Raw genomic sequence first — 14,652 nt, forward strand, 5'->3', positions numbered from 1 at the left:
CCTTTCAAACTCCTACTCATCCCCTTAGACCTATCCCAAATGCCTCTTTCTCTATGGAACTCTTCCCTGACATCTCCTTGCTAGGCAAAATTAATCATTCCTTTCCTTTCCAGATCTAGCACACTTCTGTTGAGTATGTATTATTTGACTTTATGCTGAATTTCTAAGGTTCCCAAGAAAGGGGACTGCATTTCATGGCTTTCTATGTCTCCTGGCTCAGGGCCCAACACAGTGATGATTAGGGGATTTGGGGTGAAGAAATGAGTAAGTGAAAGCACAGATGCAGGATGAGGGGAGACCAAGAGGAGATGTCTGGGCTTGGAACAGAGATGCTGCAGAAATCATGCACCACCCCCCTGCCATGCACCGCCCCCCCATCCCCCCCCCCCACCCGCAACACACACATAGCCAGCCCAATGCTCGGCTGCTTTCGAGGTTCTCCAGGTCTCCCAGGACTCATCACTGTCCTGATTTAACTACCACAGTGGAGGCTTCCGGTGAATCCCAGTCTGGGAGCCTGGCGTTCCATTGGTGGAGCAGTGAAAGTCATTAACAAGGAGCCGGAGAGCTATAAATAAGCCAGCATGATCCCACCCAGTGTTCCCTGTGTTTTGCATCTGCGGGAGCAGGGAATCAGTTTGATTCATTAATTGGCATCAGGATAGGACCCCAGAGACAGGCATGGAACCACTGGCCCTCCCCTAACCTCCCCTCCTGGCTGGTTCCGTGCATCCTGCCTGCACCAGCTGCACACCTGCCCCAGGCTCCAGTCCAGCACCCATTGGGACCCTCTGGCCTTGCTCCTGTTTGCTTCCTTGGGCTAGGCTGACCATGAAGCCAGAGGGGCATAGGAGGCGCCAGCCTGGAGAGGCTCCAGGAGAGGCCCCTGCCCAGAGGCTGCTGCCTAGGCCAGGCCTCAGGTTCAGCCAACTTCCTCCTCACTGTCCCTTCGGCCCCCTCTGTGCTCTTGGTGCAACTTGCCTTAGAGTGGAGGGTTGGCTTTAAGAAACTCCCTTTCTCTAGGCTGTAGGATGTGGCTTCACTCTGGGGAGGACCTGAACATCTGGGGACTTTGGCAAGTTTGAAAGCTCTGCCTCACCGTGAAATATGGACACCCATAGTGCTGATCTTGTGAGTTGCTGAGAGTATTAAATAGTTTGTTGCTCTGTTAGGCCATGCTGGGCACTGGGCCAGAGGCTAGGAGGATGAGCAATGCGCAGGTGTCTCTGCTCACAGGCTTGTGGCTCCGAGAATGGGATGACTGACAGAGGCCGCATGAAACAGTCCATGATTGCAAACATCAGTGGGCGGTCTGTAGGAAGAGTACCATGAGAGAGGGTTGGGGTCATGGACAGTTCTCTTGAGGGAATCACAGTCACCCTCACAAATATAGGATGAGGAGAGAGAGCCAGACAGAGCTGAGAGGAGTGTTGCAGTCCAAGGAGGGTGTACGTGAGGGGACCCGCAAGTGGGCAAAATCTGAGGTACTGCATAAAATCTGGCACCTGGAGTGCAGGGCCCGGGAGTGGACGGCGCAGGACCCTGTTGGTGTTGCAGGCTTTGTGTTAAGAGCAGTTGGAAGCTAATCCATTTAAGCAGGGACAGCACTGGCTGGTTGTCGTTGCAGAGGGCCAGTGCACTGCGGTGTGCAGGGTGGATGGCACGTGGATCTGGTGGGGGGGTGTGTGGAGGCCCAGTGGGGAGGCGATAGTGCTTTAGAGAAGGTGATGGCAATGGAGAGGGAGGAAAGCCAACAGACCCAAGATGTTTTTTGAAGATAAGACACTCAGGACTTGGCAAAGGCTTGGGTGCAGAGGCTCAGGGAGAGAGAAGGCTCGAGAGCAAGTGGGTGGCTGGGGGCACCCCTTTACTGAGACTGAGCAACCGGGAGGGGCAGGACCACATCCTGGAGAGCTCGGTGTTGACACACCAAGTGTGAGTTGCCGGTGGATTCACTGGGGAAGACCCCCTAGCTGGGTTGCTATTTCAAATCCTGAAAGATGATGCTATGAAAGTGCTGCACTCAATATGCTAGCACATTTGGAAAACTCAGCAGTGGCCACAGGATTGGAAAAGGTCAGTTTTCATTCCAATCTCAAAGAAAGGCAATGCCAAAGAATGCTCAAACTACCGCACAATTGCACTCATCTCACATGCAAGTAAAGTAATGCTCAAAATTCTCCAAGCCAGGCTTCAGCAATATGTGAACCGTGAACTTCCTGATGTTCAAGCTGGTTTTAGAAAAGGCAGAGGAACCAGAGATCAAATTGCCAACATCTGCTGGATCATGGAAAGATCAAGAGAGTTCCAGAAAAACATCTGTTTCTGCTTTATTGACTATGCCAAAGCCTTTGACTGTGTGGATCACAATAAACTGTGGAAAATTCTGAAAGAGATGGGAATACCAGACCACCCGACCTGCCTCTTGAGAAATCTGTATGCAGGTCAGGAAGCAACAGTTAGAACTGGACATGGAACAACAGACTGGTTCCAAATAGGAAAAGGAGTACGTCAAGGCTGTATATTGTCACCCTGCTTATTTAACTTATAGGCAGAGTATATCGTGAGAAACTCTGGGCTGGAAGAAACACAAGCTGGAATCAAGATTGCCAGGAGAAATATCAATCACCTCAGATATGCAGATGACACCACCCTTATGGCAGAAAGTGAAGAGGAACTAAAAATCCTCTTGATGAAAGTGAAAGCGGAGAGTGAAAACATTGGCTTAAAGCTCAACATTCAGAAAACAAAGATCATGGCATCCAGTCCCATCACTTCATGGGAAATAGATGGGGAAACAGTGTCAGACTTTATTTTTTTGGGCTCCAAAATCACTGCGGATGGTGACTGCAGCCATGAAATTAAAAGACGCTTACTCCTTGGAAGAAAAGTTATGACCAACCTAGACAGCATATTCAAAAGCAGAGACATTACTTTGCCGACTAAGGTCTGTCTAGTCAAGGCTATGGTTTTTCCTGTGGTCATGTATGGATGTGAGAGTTGGGCTGTGAAGAAGGCTGAGCGCCGAAGAATTGATGCGTTTGAACTGTGGTGTTGGAGGAGACTCTTGAGAGTCCCTTGGACTGCAAGGAGACCCAACCAGTCCATTCTGAGGGAGATCAGCTCTGGGTGTTCTTTGGAAGGAATGATGCTAGAGCTGAAGCTCCAATACTTTGGTCACCTCATGCGAAGAGTTGAGTCATTGGAAAAGACTCTGATGCTTGGAGGGATTGGGGGCAGGAGGAAAAGGGGATGACAGAGGATGAGATGGCTGGATGGCATCACTGACTTAATGGCCGTGAGTCTGAGTGAACTCCGGGAGTTGGTGATGAACAGGGAGGCCTGGCGTGCTGTGATTCATGGGGTTGCAAAGAGTTGGACATGACTGAGCGAATGAACTGAACTGAACTGAACCCGTTTCCCCCCGCCCTATTCCATGGTTTTGTTTACCTTTTAAATGTCTTAATAAAACATGAAAAATATTTATTCTTCATGGATCAATAATTTACTGTGAGTTATGACAATACTAAATTTGGTCAATTATTCATTGACCATAAAGTATTTATAAATGCAACCTTAATTTAAAGCATTAGCCACCAGAATTCAAATATTAATAAAGACTGTGCCAGCTGGAAGGAGGAGAGGAAGGGCACAGATAATGAGGGTGGTTCAGGGGAGGGTGTGTGCCCCTGGCTGTGGATGATTGAAGTAGTGAGGTGGTAACTGGAGCCCAGGTGTGGGGCAGCCAGAGGTGCTGGATGGCTGGGGACTAGCCTGCTGGGGCTGGTCAGAGAGGGAGCATTACTTTTGGAGGGAAGAGCTGAGCCCAGGGCTGCCCACAGCCTGCCCCTCCCTTCGATTGCCTTGCCAGGCCCCTCTGATGTGTGGGCACCTCTACCAGTCTGCTTCCATGCAGGCAGAATGCCCCCTCTTGCCTTGTCCATTAGGAGCAGTCCTGTCCTTTAAAGGGCCACCCAGAGGCCAGTTAGCTCCTGGGATGAGGAGGCTCTGCAGCCCCAGGGAAGCCTGTGCTGCAAGGTGGCTCTCCTCTGTTTGGAGACCACGTCACATCTTCCAGGAGGAGCAGGTGTGCGTGTGCCCGGGGCACCATGCATTCAGGGCACGTGATGGAGAAAAAGGCTGGGGTGGCTGCGGCTAGCATCACTATCAGGCGTCAGCATCAGCAATTGTGTATCTCCCAGCACAAGCCTCCTAAGGTATTCCTTCTCTCAGTCTTGGCCTGAGAATTTTCCAGGAGTTCCCCTAGGGGATGGAGAAGGCTGGGTGTGAATCAGGAGTGGTCAGGGACACCTCTCTTATCTCCAGTGCCCACCTAAGGCCCCGGGTGACTTGATGAGCCAAGCATTTGCCTGTAGCAGAATGAGGCCTTGTTCTTGCTTGCTGCCTCCTTCTCTGGGGCCTTTGTTGAGAGTGCAACTGCCCCAGGAGTTTCCACCCAGGGAAGGGCCAGTAGACTCAGTCATGGAAGCCTGGGTTTTGTCCTCTGCCAGCCACCATCTCCTCCTGGGACTGGCTGCAGAGGTACCTGGTGATCTGGTTCTGATGTTCGTGTTGCCATTCACTCTCTAGCTGTATGACCCTGGAGCAGTGGTCAGCCCTGTCTGTGCTTCAGTTTTCTCACCAGGGGATCAGAAAGCTCATCTGGGGTGAGGAGGAGGGCGATCCTGTTTGCCCTTGAAGGGGCCTATGCTATGCCTGGTGCGTCCTTCCCTGAGAGTTGTGTGTCTGGAGAATCATGAATCAGCAGGATGCTGGCACCTCTGGGGAAGCTGGCAGGGATGTGATGGTGGGGCTGTCTGGGAAGGCTGGCTGAGCTCCTGAATCCTCTTGTCTAGATCCAGGCCTGGGTTTGAACGGCCTGCTTCTTCTCGATTTCTGGGAATCCATCATGTGTTCCAGAGACCTCTGTTCTCCTAGGCCACCGAGCTCAGGTTAAGGGCACTCGAAGCTCCTCATTACATTCATCTTCACTACTTACTTTCCCAGCTGATGAGCCATTCTTGGGGAGCTCTTATCAGTCCATCAAGCCTGCATTGTTATCATCAAGAGGGAGATCAGCTTTATGACCATATGCTATTGGAGGCAAAGAATTATAACAAAGGCTGTTATCTTCTAGCGAGCTGCAAAACACCTCTAAGCTGGAGAGAGTGACTTCCACATTCCTACTATGCACCAGCCAGTGCCAAATGGTTCTTCACATACAAAGGCCTTTCAGAGAATGTGCACAACAGCTCTGAGGAGTGAGTGCCATCATTTTTCTTTGACAGAAAAAACAGAGGCCTGGAGGCCAAGAGAGGGTCAGCCCCTCCCTCACTCAAAGTCCCACAGCATGGATATGACAGGGCCACGGACGTGGCACTGGGTTTCGGTGTCTCTCTCCCCAAGGAGGGTGTGAATTCCTCCCAGGAATGAGGACATTCCATAACCTTGTGGAAGCTAATAGCTGGTGCGGCTTTGATCTGATGTATTTTGATCTTATTATTTTTATGTTAGGAGCCTCTAAATAACCATCATTTCAACAGAGCCCCAATTAGTAGGCCATTCACAGTGGATTAGAAATTGACTTGTATTAGGCCTCTCCATTAGCACCTAGGAGAGGCTTCCACGTTTAATTACCCGCCCTGTTCATGGAGGAGGTGGGGGCCTTGAGGGATTTCAGTGCTATTGCAAGTGGCCGTACTGGGGTGGGTCAGGGTGCCCACCTCCAAGGGGAGGGCTGGTCAGTAGCGAGGGTGAGGTCATTCTCTGTTGTAAACTATTTCTTGGGCTCCTGGACATGATTTGGGTGAGGATATTGATAGAGAGGTAGGCATGCTCAAGGAGAGGGGCAGGAGACTGACATGTGTTTAGCATCTTTCTTGGGCCCAGCATGGGGTTGGCACTGTGGTCCACATTATAAGTCAGAACTCCCATAGCTCTGCTGTGATTTGTATCCTGAATTAATAGACAACAGGGGTTCAGGAAGGAGACATGCCTATGGTCACGCAGCTGTCAACCGGAGGAGCCCAAAGCAGAACTTTGTGAGATTCTAGTGCTCTTTCTGCTGCCCTGGGGAGCCCAGGCCCAGCCAAGAAGCTGGTGCCTGTGGCTGCCACCAGGGCTGGGGCATGGGACCTGCTCCCTGAGCACGTTCCTGCTACCCAGCCCTGTGTCTGTGTCACCGTGCACCCCTCACTCACCCTGCTCCCCCCCATCTCTCCTGGTCTAAATCCTTTTCTTCCTCTGAGGCTCTGGTGCTAACCCCACATGAGTTCACCCTCCGCTGGGTCCCAGGGACCTTCCACTCTCCTTCCTCCCAGGCTGAACTGTGGGGTCCAGTTCCTTGGTAGATCCTAAGCTCCTCAGATGGGGCCTGTGTGTGTCCTGTTCTCACCCTGGCCTCAGTGCTCATTGGAGGGCTTTGTGCTTAGAGGGTGTGCTGAGTGTATGCATGAAATGCATAGAGGGGAAGAAACAAGTGGGAGTACAGGATGTGGGCTCGGATGGAGAAATGGAGCCTCAGTGGGGTTCAGTGACTTAATAACACAGCACCTGTGGAATGGGCACCAGTGGGGGCAGGGAGGGGCGCTTACCATCAGAAGTCGGGCAGTGACCTGAGGGGGAGCCAGGTGGGGTGCATGACGGAAAGCTGAGACCCCGTGATGGCACAGTGGGTGTCCTGGGTAGGACCAAAGACTTGAGTTCCTGGGCAACTTTACGCCCTAGTGATGTGTGGTGAATTTTGCAAGATTACTTCTAAGAGGTTTCAGTGCAGTGTTATTGGCATTAAAGAGAATATGTACAAGAATATGTACAAGAGAAGAAAGAAAAATCCATGTATCATCACAGACCTTGGCTTTTAGTGTTATTCTTGTCTTTTTCATAAGCATGCTTTTTAGCTAATGGTAGAAATTGCTATAATCCTGGCGAGTATAAAATGTCACGCTCTGGTTTTGCCACAGTCACCCCGCAGAAGCCTTTTTAGATAGGAAGGCGTCTCGGTCCGGCCCTTAGCGGTAGTGCGGCTTCACAACTTGTTATCTGGAAAACAGACACAGCGATGCCTGCTGTACCGGAATGTCATGAGAATGACGTGAACTCATGTATAGAGAGGGCTCAACGGAGTATTGAGCACAGAGAAAATTCTCACAAAATAGTCCCTCCTCCTGGAGCTCCTTACTTATCCATTACTGAAGGATTATTTTCCTTTTGTAAAAGAGTTATCTGTTCACAGCATGAAATTTTGGCAAAGTACAGAAAAAAAGGAAAACCGCGTTGAGGCTTCACCTAAAATGCGGTCACTTTGAGCGTTTTGCGATGTTTCCTTCTGGTCTTTCTTTCATGCATGTTAAGTTTTATTTGATTGATATCATAAAATACATACAATTTGGTATGACTGTGGCATAACTTTTTAATGACAGGTACTTTCCCATGTCACTGTAGTATCTTCATAAATAGTTTTAGAGGTTGGGTGTGCTTTCAACAAGTGGAACACTTTTGTGTCCCTCACCTATCTGCATTTTTTTGATTGTTGGCAATATATCAAGAATCTGGATAAGTATCCTCTGAATGTTTATGGATCTAAAGCCATTTTTTTTTCTTAAAAAATTTTTTTTTGATGTGGGCCATTTTAAAAGTCTTTATTGAGTCTGTTGCGTATTATTTCTGCTTTATGTTTTGGTTTTTTGCCCTGTGGCATGTGGGGTCTTAGCTTCCTGACCAGGGGTTGAACTGTGCCCTCTGTAATGGAAAGCAAAGTTGTAACCAGTGGACCACCAGGGAATTTCCTAGTTATTTTTATATTATAGTTTGGGTAGATGCCCAAAGTGGAATTATTGACCAGAGGGTATGGAAATGTCAAGGATTATGGTATTATTGTATGAGTTTTTACTGACTGCTGTGTGCCGGCAGACACATTGTGTCTCTGGATGAGGACAGTGAGGAGAAGGGTGTGACCTCTGTTCCCCTGGAACCTGAGGTCAAGTGGCAGAGAGAGACAGTTCAGTGTTGTGAGAGGGGAAACGTGGGATGGAGATGAAGCGCATGACAGGGTCTCTAGTCAGTCTGGGGGTGTAGGGCCTGGTCTTGAAGCAAGAGTGATGTCAAGGCTCAGAAGGCAAAAGGAAGTGTGATGGGTTCCAGAGGACAATGGGTGGGCAGTGGGGCAGCGCGGCAGGAGGAACCTGAGGCTGCAGGCACTGGGGAGCCTGCAGGCATTGGGGAGCCTGCAAGACTGCCCTAAGGAGTTTGACTCCCTGCCCAAGGCTCTTGGGACACCAAGGGCTTTAAACAGAAGCATGGCAGGATTGGATTACAATTCAGGAGTGAGCTTGGCCACGTGGAGCCTGAATGCGAGGGTCCAGAGCGTTTAGGTGGCTGTGTGATCTTCAGTAGGGACCGCAGAGAATCTCTCATTTAACCACCGCCTCCTTCTGCCTTGTGTTGAAGCCTGAGGGTTCCGCAGGAAGAGTTGTGGGCAGTCAAATTGTCCTCCTGCTGAAGCCCATGAATGCAAGGTGATTGCCCCTACGTAGGGAGCCTCTGGCCCTCGGTATTGGAAAGCCTGAGGGTGTCTTCCTCTTCCCACACCTTCCCAGCCTCCCTCTGCCTTGCTCCTTGGGGTTCCTCTCCTGGTCTTCATCTCCTTCTCCCAGTCTGGTCTGAGGCATTACATAAACCCAAGTGCTCTCAACCGAAAGAACCACATTGTCAAAGTTGTTCAAAAGTCTGCCGTCTGCAGCAGATGGCCTGCTGACATTCACAGGCTGTGTTTTGAAAATGCATCTGCTTTCCCACATTCCTGCCGTCACATAAAGCGTTATTAATAAATGTTTGCTTCAAAACTGGTGCAGTGGGTTGCAGTGTTGCGAGGTGCATCGTTCTATTAATTGGTCTGATGTTCCAAAAAGGCGTAAGAGTGTGGCTAAAAGGGGTTACTGGAACTCACGGTGACTAGATGACTTCAAAAGGCGGTCCCTAAGTGCTCCCTCCCTAGAGATGGCTGCTGGCACCTGGCCGTCCTCCTCCTCACCTGCAGTCAGCCCCAGCTGTGGGAGCCTCTTCCTTTGTGATTGTCAAGTGGCTTTTAAATAATCCTGATCTTCTGGAACCAAATACTTCCCTGGGGGTTTGACCCAGTATTTTTATGGTATGAGTCAAGTGGACTTGGCCAGGAGACTGGGGGTTTCTGGGGTTCGTTGCCTACAATCTGGGTCTTCGGGGGTAAGTGTCTCCCTGGCTTTCCAATGTAATTCATTCCCTTCCGCCCCAATCAGCTCAGTTCAGCCAACGACTGTAGAGTACACAGTGCATTCTTGGCCTGTGGCTCGGCCTTGGGATACAAGGATCAACAAAACGAGCTCATGGCTCTTAAGAGGCTCACAGCCCAAGTGGGAAACCAGATAGCTACTATAGTAGCGTGGCTGAGTGTCTCAGGCAGATGTGGGTAGGAGCCCTGTTCTACTTTCCCTGCTTGAGTAGCCTAGGATGATTGATTTTGCCTCTCTTGACCTCTGTTTTCTCATCTGTTGAATGGACACAGGAGTATCTAGTTGGCAGCATCACTAGGGCATCACAGACTGTGCCTGTGAGAGCCTCTGGGCTGGCCTGACAGGGTTCTTGGTCCCTGGAGGGAGATGGTGTTTCTTGGAACCGCAGGAATGAGCTGCCCGGTGTGAGCTGTGTGAATTGAAGCCAGGGCAGCATCACCCCCATGCTGACCCCTCCCTCTCTCTCCCCTCTCTTTCCAGCCTGTGACCTCATGACCCAGGGGATTTTGGCCTTGGTTACGTCCACCGGCTGTGCGTCTGCCAACGCCCTGCAGTCCCTCACAGACGCCATGCACATCCCACATCTCTTTGTCCAGCGCAACCCAGGGGGCTCTCCACGCACCGCCTGCCATCTGAACCCCAGCCCCGACGGCGAGGCCTACACGCTGGCCTCCAGACCGCCTGTGCGCCTCAATGACGTCATGCTCAGGCTGGTGACAGAGCTGCGCTGGCAGAAGTTTGTCATGTTCTACGACAGCGAGTATGGTGAGTGGGGGCAGGGGCTGCTCCGGGGCTCCGGGGTGGGGCACAGCCAGACACTGGGAGGCCTGTGAGCTGGACCTTCGCTCCTGGAGGTTGAGCCCTTTGGAGAGGGCTGGGTGTGGACAGCGGTTGATAGTCTGAACCGAGTGGGTCTCTGGGTGGTAGGACCCAACCTTGAGCTTCATGAGTAGGGGATGAGCTCTGAAAACAGATCTGTAGACAGGCACTAAAGTTGCCTAGCAACAACACCTTATCATGACAGCTGAAGTTTGAATCATCTTCGAGTTTTCAATAAAATATTAATAAACTGCTGGCAGAGATCCGAAAGGCTGCATGCAGGCAGCAGTGGTGGAGGCTGGCCAGCATGGGTCCTCCCGGAAGCCTCCTCTGCAAAGTGTCCCCCTCTCGCTGGATGCTCTCCCAGCCTCCCCAGCTCCTTGCCTCCCTCCACACTGACCTGCCCTTAGTTTCAGGGTTTCAGGCTGGGACAAAGGTCAGGGAGAGCTACAACTTTAATGTCATGGACCCAGGTGGGGATCGTGTGGGTCTGGGGACACAGGGCAAGGCTGGATATGGATTCTTTGAAGGCCTACTGTATGAAAAAAAAAATCATAGTTTCCTTGTTAGGAAACTAGAAAAGTGGGCTTTGAAGAGATAGCTTCAGTTTTTCTATGGCTGCTTTGTGAAAATGGAGACCAATTCTGGTCCCAAGATAAATGGTTTATAAATAAGACCTTTTTATTGAAAAAAATTATATGTTTAAAAAACCTGTTTATTTTTAAATTCTGAGATAACTGAGACTTACATACAATTATGAGAAATAATTCAGAGATCCTGTGTGCTCCAAAATCTTGCCTAACTGTCATAGCATACCACAAGCAGGATTTCACCTTGACACAATCCCTAGGCCTTGCTCATATTCACCAGTTTGCATGCACTTGGGCGTGTATATTCACTGTGTGTACAGTTCTGTCACGTGTGGATTCATGTGCCCACCACAGTCAGATTCAGAGCAGTCCCTCACAAGGACCCCCCTGCTACCCTTTTATAACCACAGCCACTCACCTTACATCTTTAAAGGTGAGGGTTGGCGCCTCACAATTGGGGCCAGGGTGGAATGAGGCAGACCCTCGAAAGTCCTTTTTTCCTCTCTTGGTGGAATAATCCCTTTGCCAAGACTGTAACTAAGAAGAGAAAGCAGCATATGTTTGCATTTGCCTAAATACTCTGCTTCTCTAAGACTGGAATGTTGTCTTCAGCTCTTAAGCAAATATGCTGTCTGGAGTCTTCCAGAAGGAATTGAAAAGCAAACAGTCACTGTACTGAAATTAAAATGAGGGGGGTGATGGGGACAAAGGTGGCCAGAGGCTCCAGGTGCTTGAACTGCACTCTGTCCAGGGCCTGGCTTCTCCCACCCACCCCTGCTCAATCCCTGACTCTGGGGAGGAGTTGGAGAGACCATGTCATAGCCTGGTGGCTGGTGCAGAGAAGGCCCAGAGAAATTGTCTCTCTGTGAATGAACCAACTCATTTATGAGAACATGGACCTTTCAAGAAATTTTAGTATAAGACAAAGGAGAAATGTGGGAGAAAGACAAGGAAAGACCTTTGCAGTAAGCTAGGAGACAGATGTTTCCTTCTGCAGACATGCTCCTTTGCCCCCTCCTCTCCCATCCAGACCCTCCAGTCAAGCCAAAAGGTGTTCTCCTGTTTTGTCACATGAAGACCTTTGCTCTCTCTTGTAGGGTTGAAGTTAGTTTTCAACCACACTGACCTTTATTAGTAATTTTATAAACACACAGGGTGACCAATAGGTTTCTTCCGGTGGACCACTGCCGGCAATTGGCCGAACCTTGATTGCTTTGTTGGGAAGGATTCTGAGGAAGCATATGGCCTCAGCAACATAAAATGCTGTGATTGCTCCATGAAGCATCATGGTGCAGGGCATGGACTGGCAGCAACCCGTCCTGTTTTGCTAAAGGTGGCTGTGAAATCAAGCATCTCAGAGCTGCTTACACATGGCTGTCACTGTCCAAGGTGCTGACCATTTGGCATTAGCCTTCCTGGAGGCCAGTGTTCTTTCATTGGGTTCTATGAAGAACCTCCTGCCTTTGCCTGCCCTGGCCATTACCCTCCTGATTTGACAACCTTTGAAGCCAGGTTTCTACCCCAAACATTCTCTATAAAACATTAACAACTCCAGCATCTGTTACTTGTTTTGACCTTGCCCTTTGTGTACAGTCAAATTTGTGGCCCATTTTTAATATGTTATTTAAGCCAAGGCTGTAGAAACATGCTGTTTGAGGCAGCCCCAAGAATTCAGAGTGTGAGTGCTCCTCAGCTTGGCTGGCATTGGCCTGTCTGAGGGCTGTGGGTGGATTTACATTACTGATACGTCCAAGACAAATGGTGCCTCCACAACCCCTCAGGGCCCTTCCTCCACCCGACCGCTGTAGCACTAGCTGCGATGAGCCCAATTAAAAAGCAAATTGAGTGTAAAGACTGTTTCATTTCTTCCAAAGTCACACAGAAGTGGGTTGGGATATAGTAACTTTGTTTTTTTGATGCTGATCTGCAAGTATCTTTACATATATTTTTTTAAGCTATTCAGTAACTCTCTGAAGTGGGATTATTGCTGCATTTTACAGATGAGGATCATGAGGCTCAGAGAGATTCCTTTTGACTTTGATGCCCATGCACTTAGCCATGGCACCATCTTATTACTGACATCTGGGGCTTGCTAGCCTCCAGCCTTCTTCTCTTATCACCAGCCAGGCAGAGTTGATGCCAAGGATGGTGTGTGTGGAATGGACTTGGCATGCCCTAGGTTTGTGCAGTCAGTCACTTGGATAAATGTCATGTGTAAGATCCTACCCCTGCAAGGTAAGGCCTGATCCTTCCTCATTTGCCCCTCAGCCTCCCTTTAAACCGAGGAATGTCCTGCCCAGGGTGGAGCCTGAGGACTAGGCATCTGGGTCAAGGGTCAGAAAGGCAAAAGCAAGTTCTACGACAGAATTTGGCAGAGCAGTGGGAGAGGAGTTTGTATGTCTAAGGTTTACAGAAAGCAAGACGTGCCATTTGGTAAAATTCCATTGAAAATACTTGTATGCTTGTTGTGACAGCGAAAGGAAAAATAAAAGAGAAGCTGACATTTGGGAGAGAAAATCTGTAACATTAAAATACCAAAAGTTTGGATTGAACAGAAGAGAGAACTTTCTGTCTTGCCACTTCGATTTCTGGGCTATTCGTGTGTGTTTTGGGGAGGGTGTGCTAGAAGCTGCAGCCACAATTTCTCCCCAGTGAGCACATTTGGATGAGGGATGTATTTATGGTGGGATCTTAGAAACCACTGACTCATTCATCAACAAATATTCACTGAGTCCCTACCATGCGCAACTATTTTGCTAGGTACTCATTTTAGATGTTGAAACAGATGGTTGGAGTATCTTGGCTAAAGTTGCATAGGGCTGGGATGTGAAGTTAGGACCCCGGGGCTCCTTCCTCCATAGCATCTTTGGGGTGTGATGCTCCCTGTTAGCCTCTTGGACCAGTTTGCAGGCCTGGGATGAGGTAGCAGCAGGGATTCCACAGAAGCAAAAGCTTGGGGCTCTAAATGTGTGTCCATTTCCTATTTGTGCTTGTTTTAAAATTATGTTTAAAAAGTTAAAAGTTGCACACTTTTACAATGTATATGTCAAGTTAAAAGAATGATAATGAAGTGAGCTCCCATGAACCCAGACCAGTTTAAAAAATGTCTAGGAGCCTTATGTGTCCTCATTGTATCATGTCATCTACCTAGGGGATCTAACCAGTATCTTCATTGTGTTCTAATGAGCTCCTTGCTTCTCTTTATAGCTTGTCATACAAGTATGGATCCTAAAATACTTATTGCCTAGTTTGGCCTCTTCGTGAACCTTAAATATATAGAGTTACACTACTGTACACTTTTGTGATTGCTTTCTTTCCTTAAATGTTTATTTATTTTTAATTGATTGATGATTGTGATTGCTTTCTTTTTATTAAATATCATGAACTGTTGGGCCTATGCATGTTTCACTTTATTAGATCATTCCAAATTACTTTCCAAAGCATTTCTACCTATTTTCACTGCTATCTGCGATGTATGAGCATTCTCAAAGCTCCCCAACCTCACCAACACCTGGCATTGCTTTTAGTTTGAAGATTTTCATGTGGAATGTGTCTCACTGTGATTTTGATTTACATTGCCATGATAAAAGATGAAGCTGAGCATATCTTTATGCACTATTTTTGTTTGCTCTTCTAAATACCCATGTGTAGTTTTAAAATTTTTGCCCATTTTTATTTTTGTTAGGTTTTTATTTTTTATATTTAAAAACATTTTATTTTTATTTTTTTATCATTTGGCAATTGCCTTGATTTTATTCAATGTGTTTTTTTTTTTAAATTTTATTTTACTTTACAATACTGTATTGGTTTTGCCCTGCATTGACATGAATCCGCCACGGGTGTACATGAGTTCCCAATCCTGAACCCCTCTCCCACCTCTCTCCCCATATCATCTCTCTGGGTCATCCCAGTGTGCCAGCCCCAAGCATCCCGTATCCTGTATCGAACCTAGACTGGTGATTTGTTTCTTACAT

General features: G+C 48.6%; 1 protein-coding gene across 1 annotated transcript in view; it reads left to right on the forward strand.

Annotated features, from left to right (window-relative positions):
* The window catches only part of GRID1 (glutamate ionotropic receptor delta type subunit 1), a 685,207-nt gene that overhangs the window by 135,693 nt on the left and 534,862 nt on the right, over positions 1–14,652 (forward strand). Inside the window, exon 3 of the mRNA XM_068982608.1 lies at positions 9,750–10,034. Coding sequence (XP_068838709.1) covers positions 9,750–10,034 — 285 coding nt within the window. The remainder of the gene's footprint in view (positions 1–9,749; positions 10,035–14,652) is intronic.

The sequence above is a fragment of the Capricornis sumatraensis genome, chromosome 10 (genome assembly GCF_032405125.1).
Source record: "Capricornis sumatraensis isolate serow.1 chromosome 10, serow.2, whole genome shotgun sequence".
Taxonomy (NCBI): Eukaryota; Metazoa; Chordata; class Mammalia; order Artiodactyla; family Bovidae; genus Capricornis; species Capricornis sumatraensis.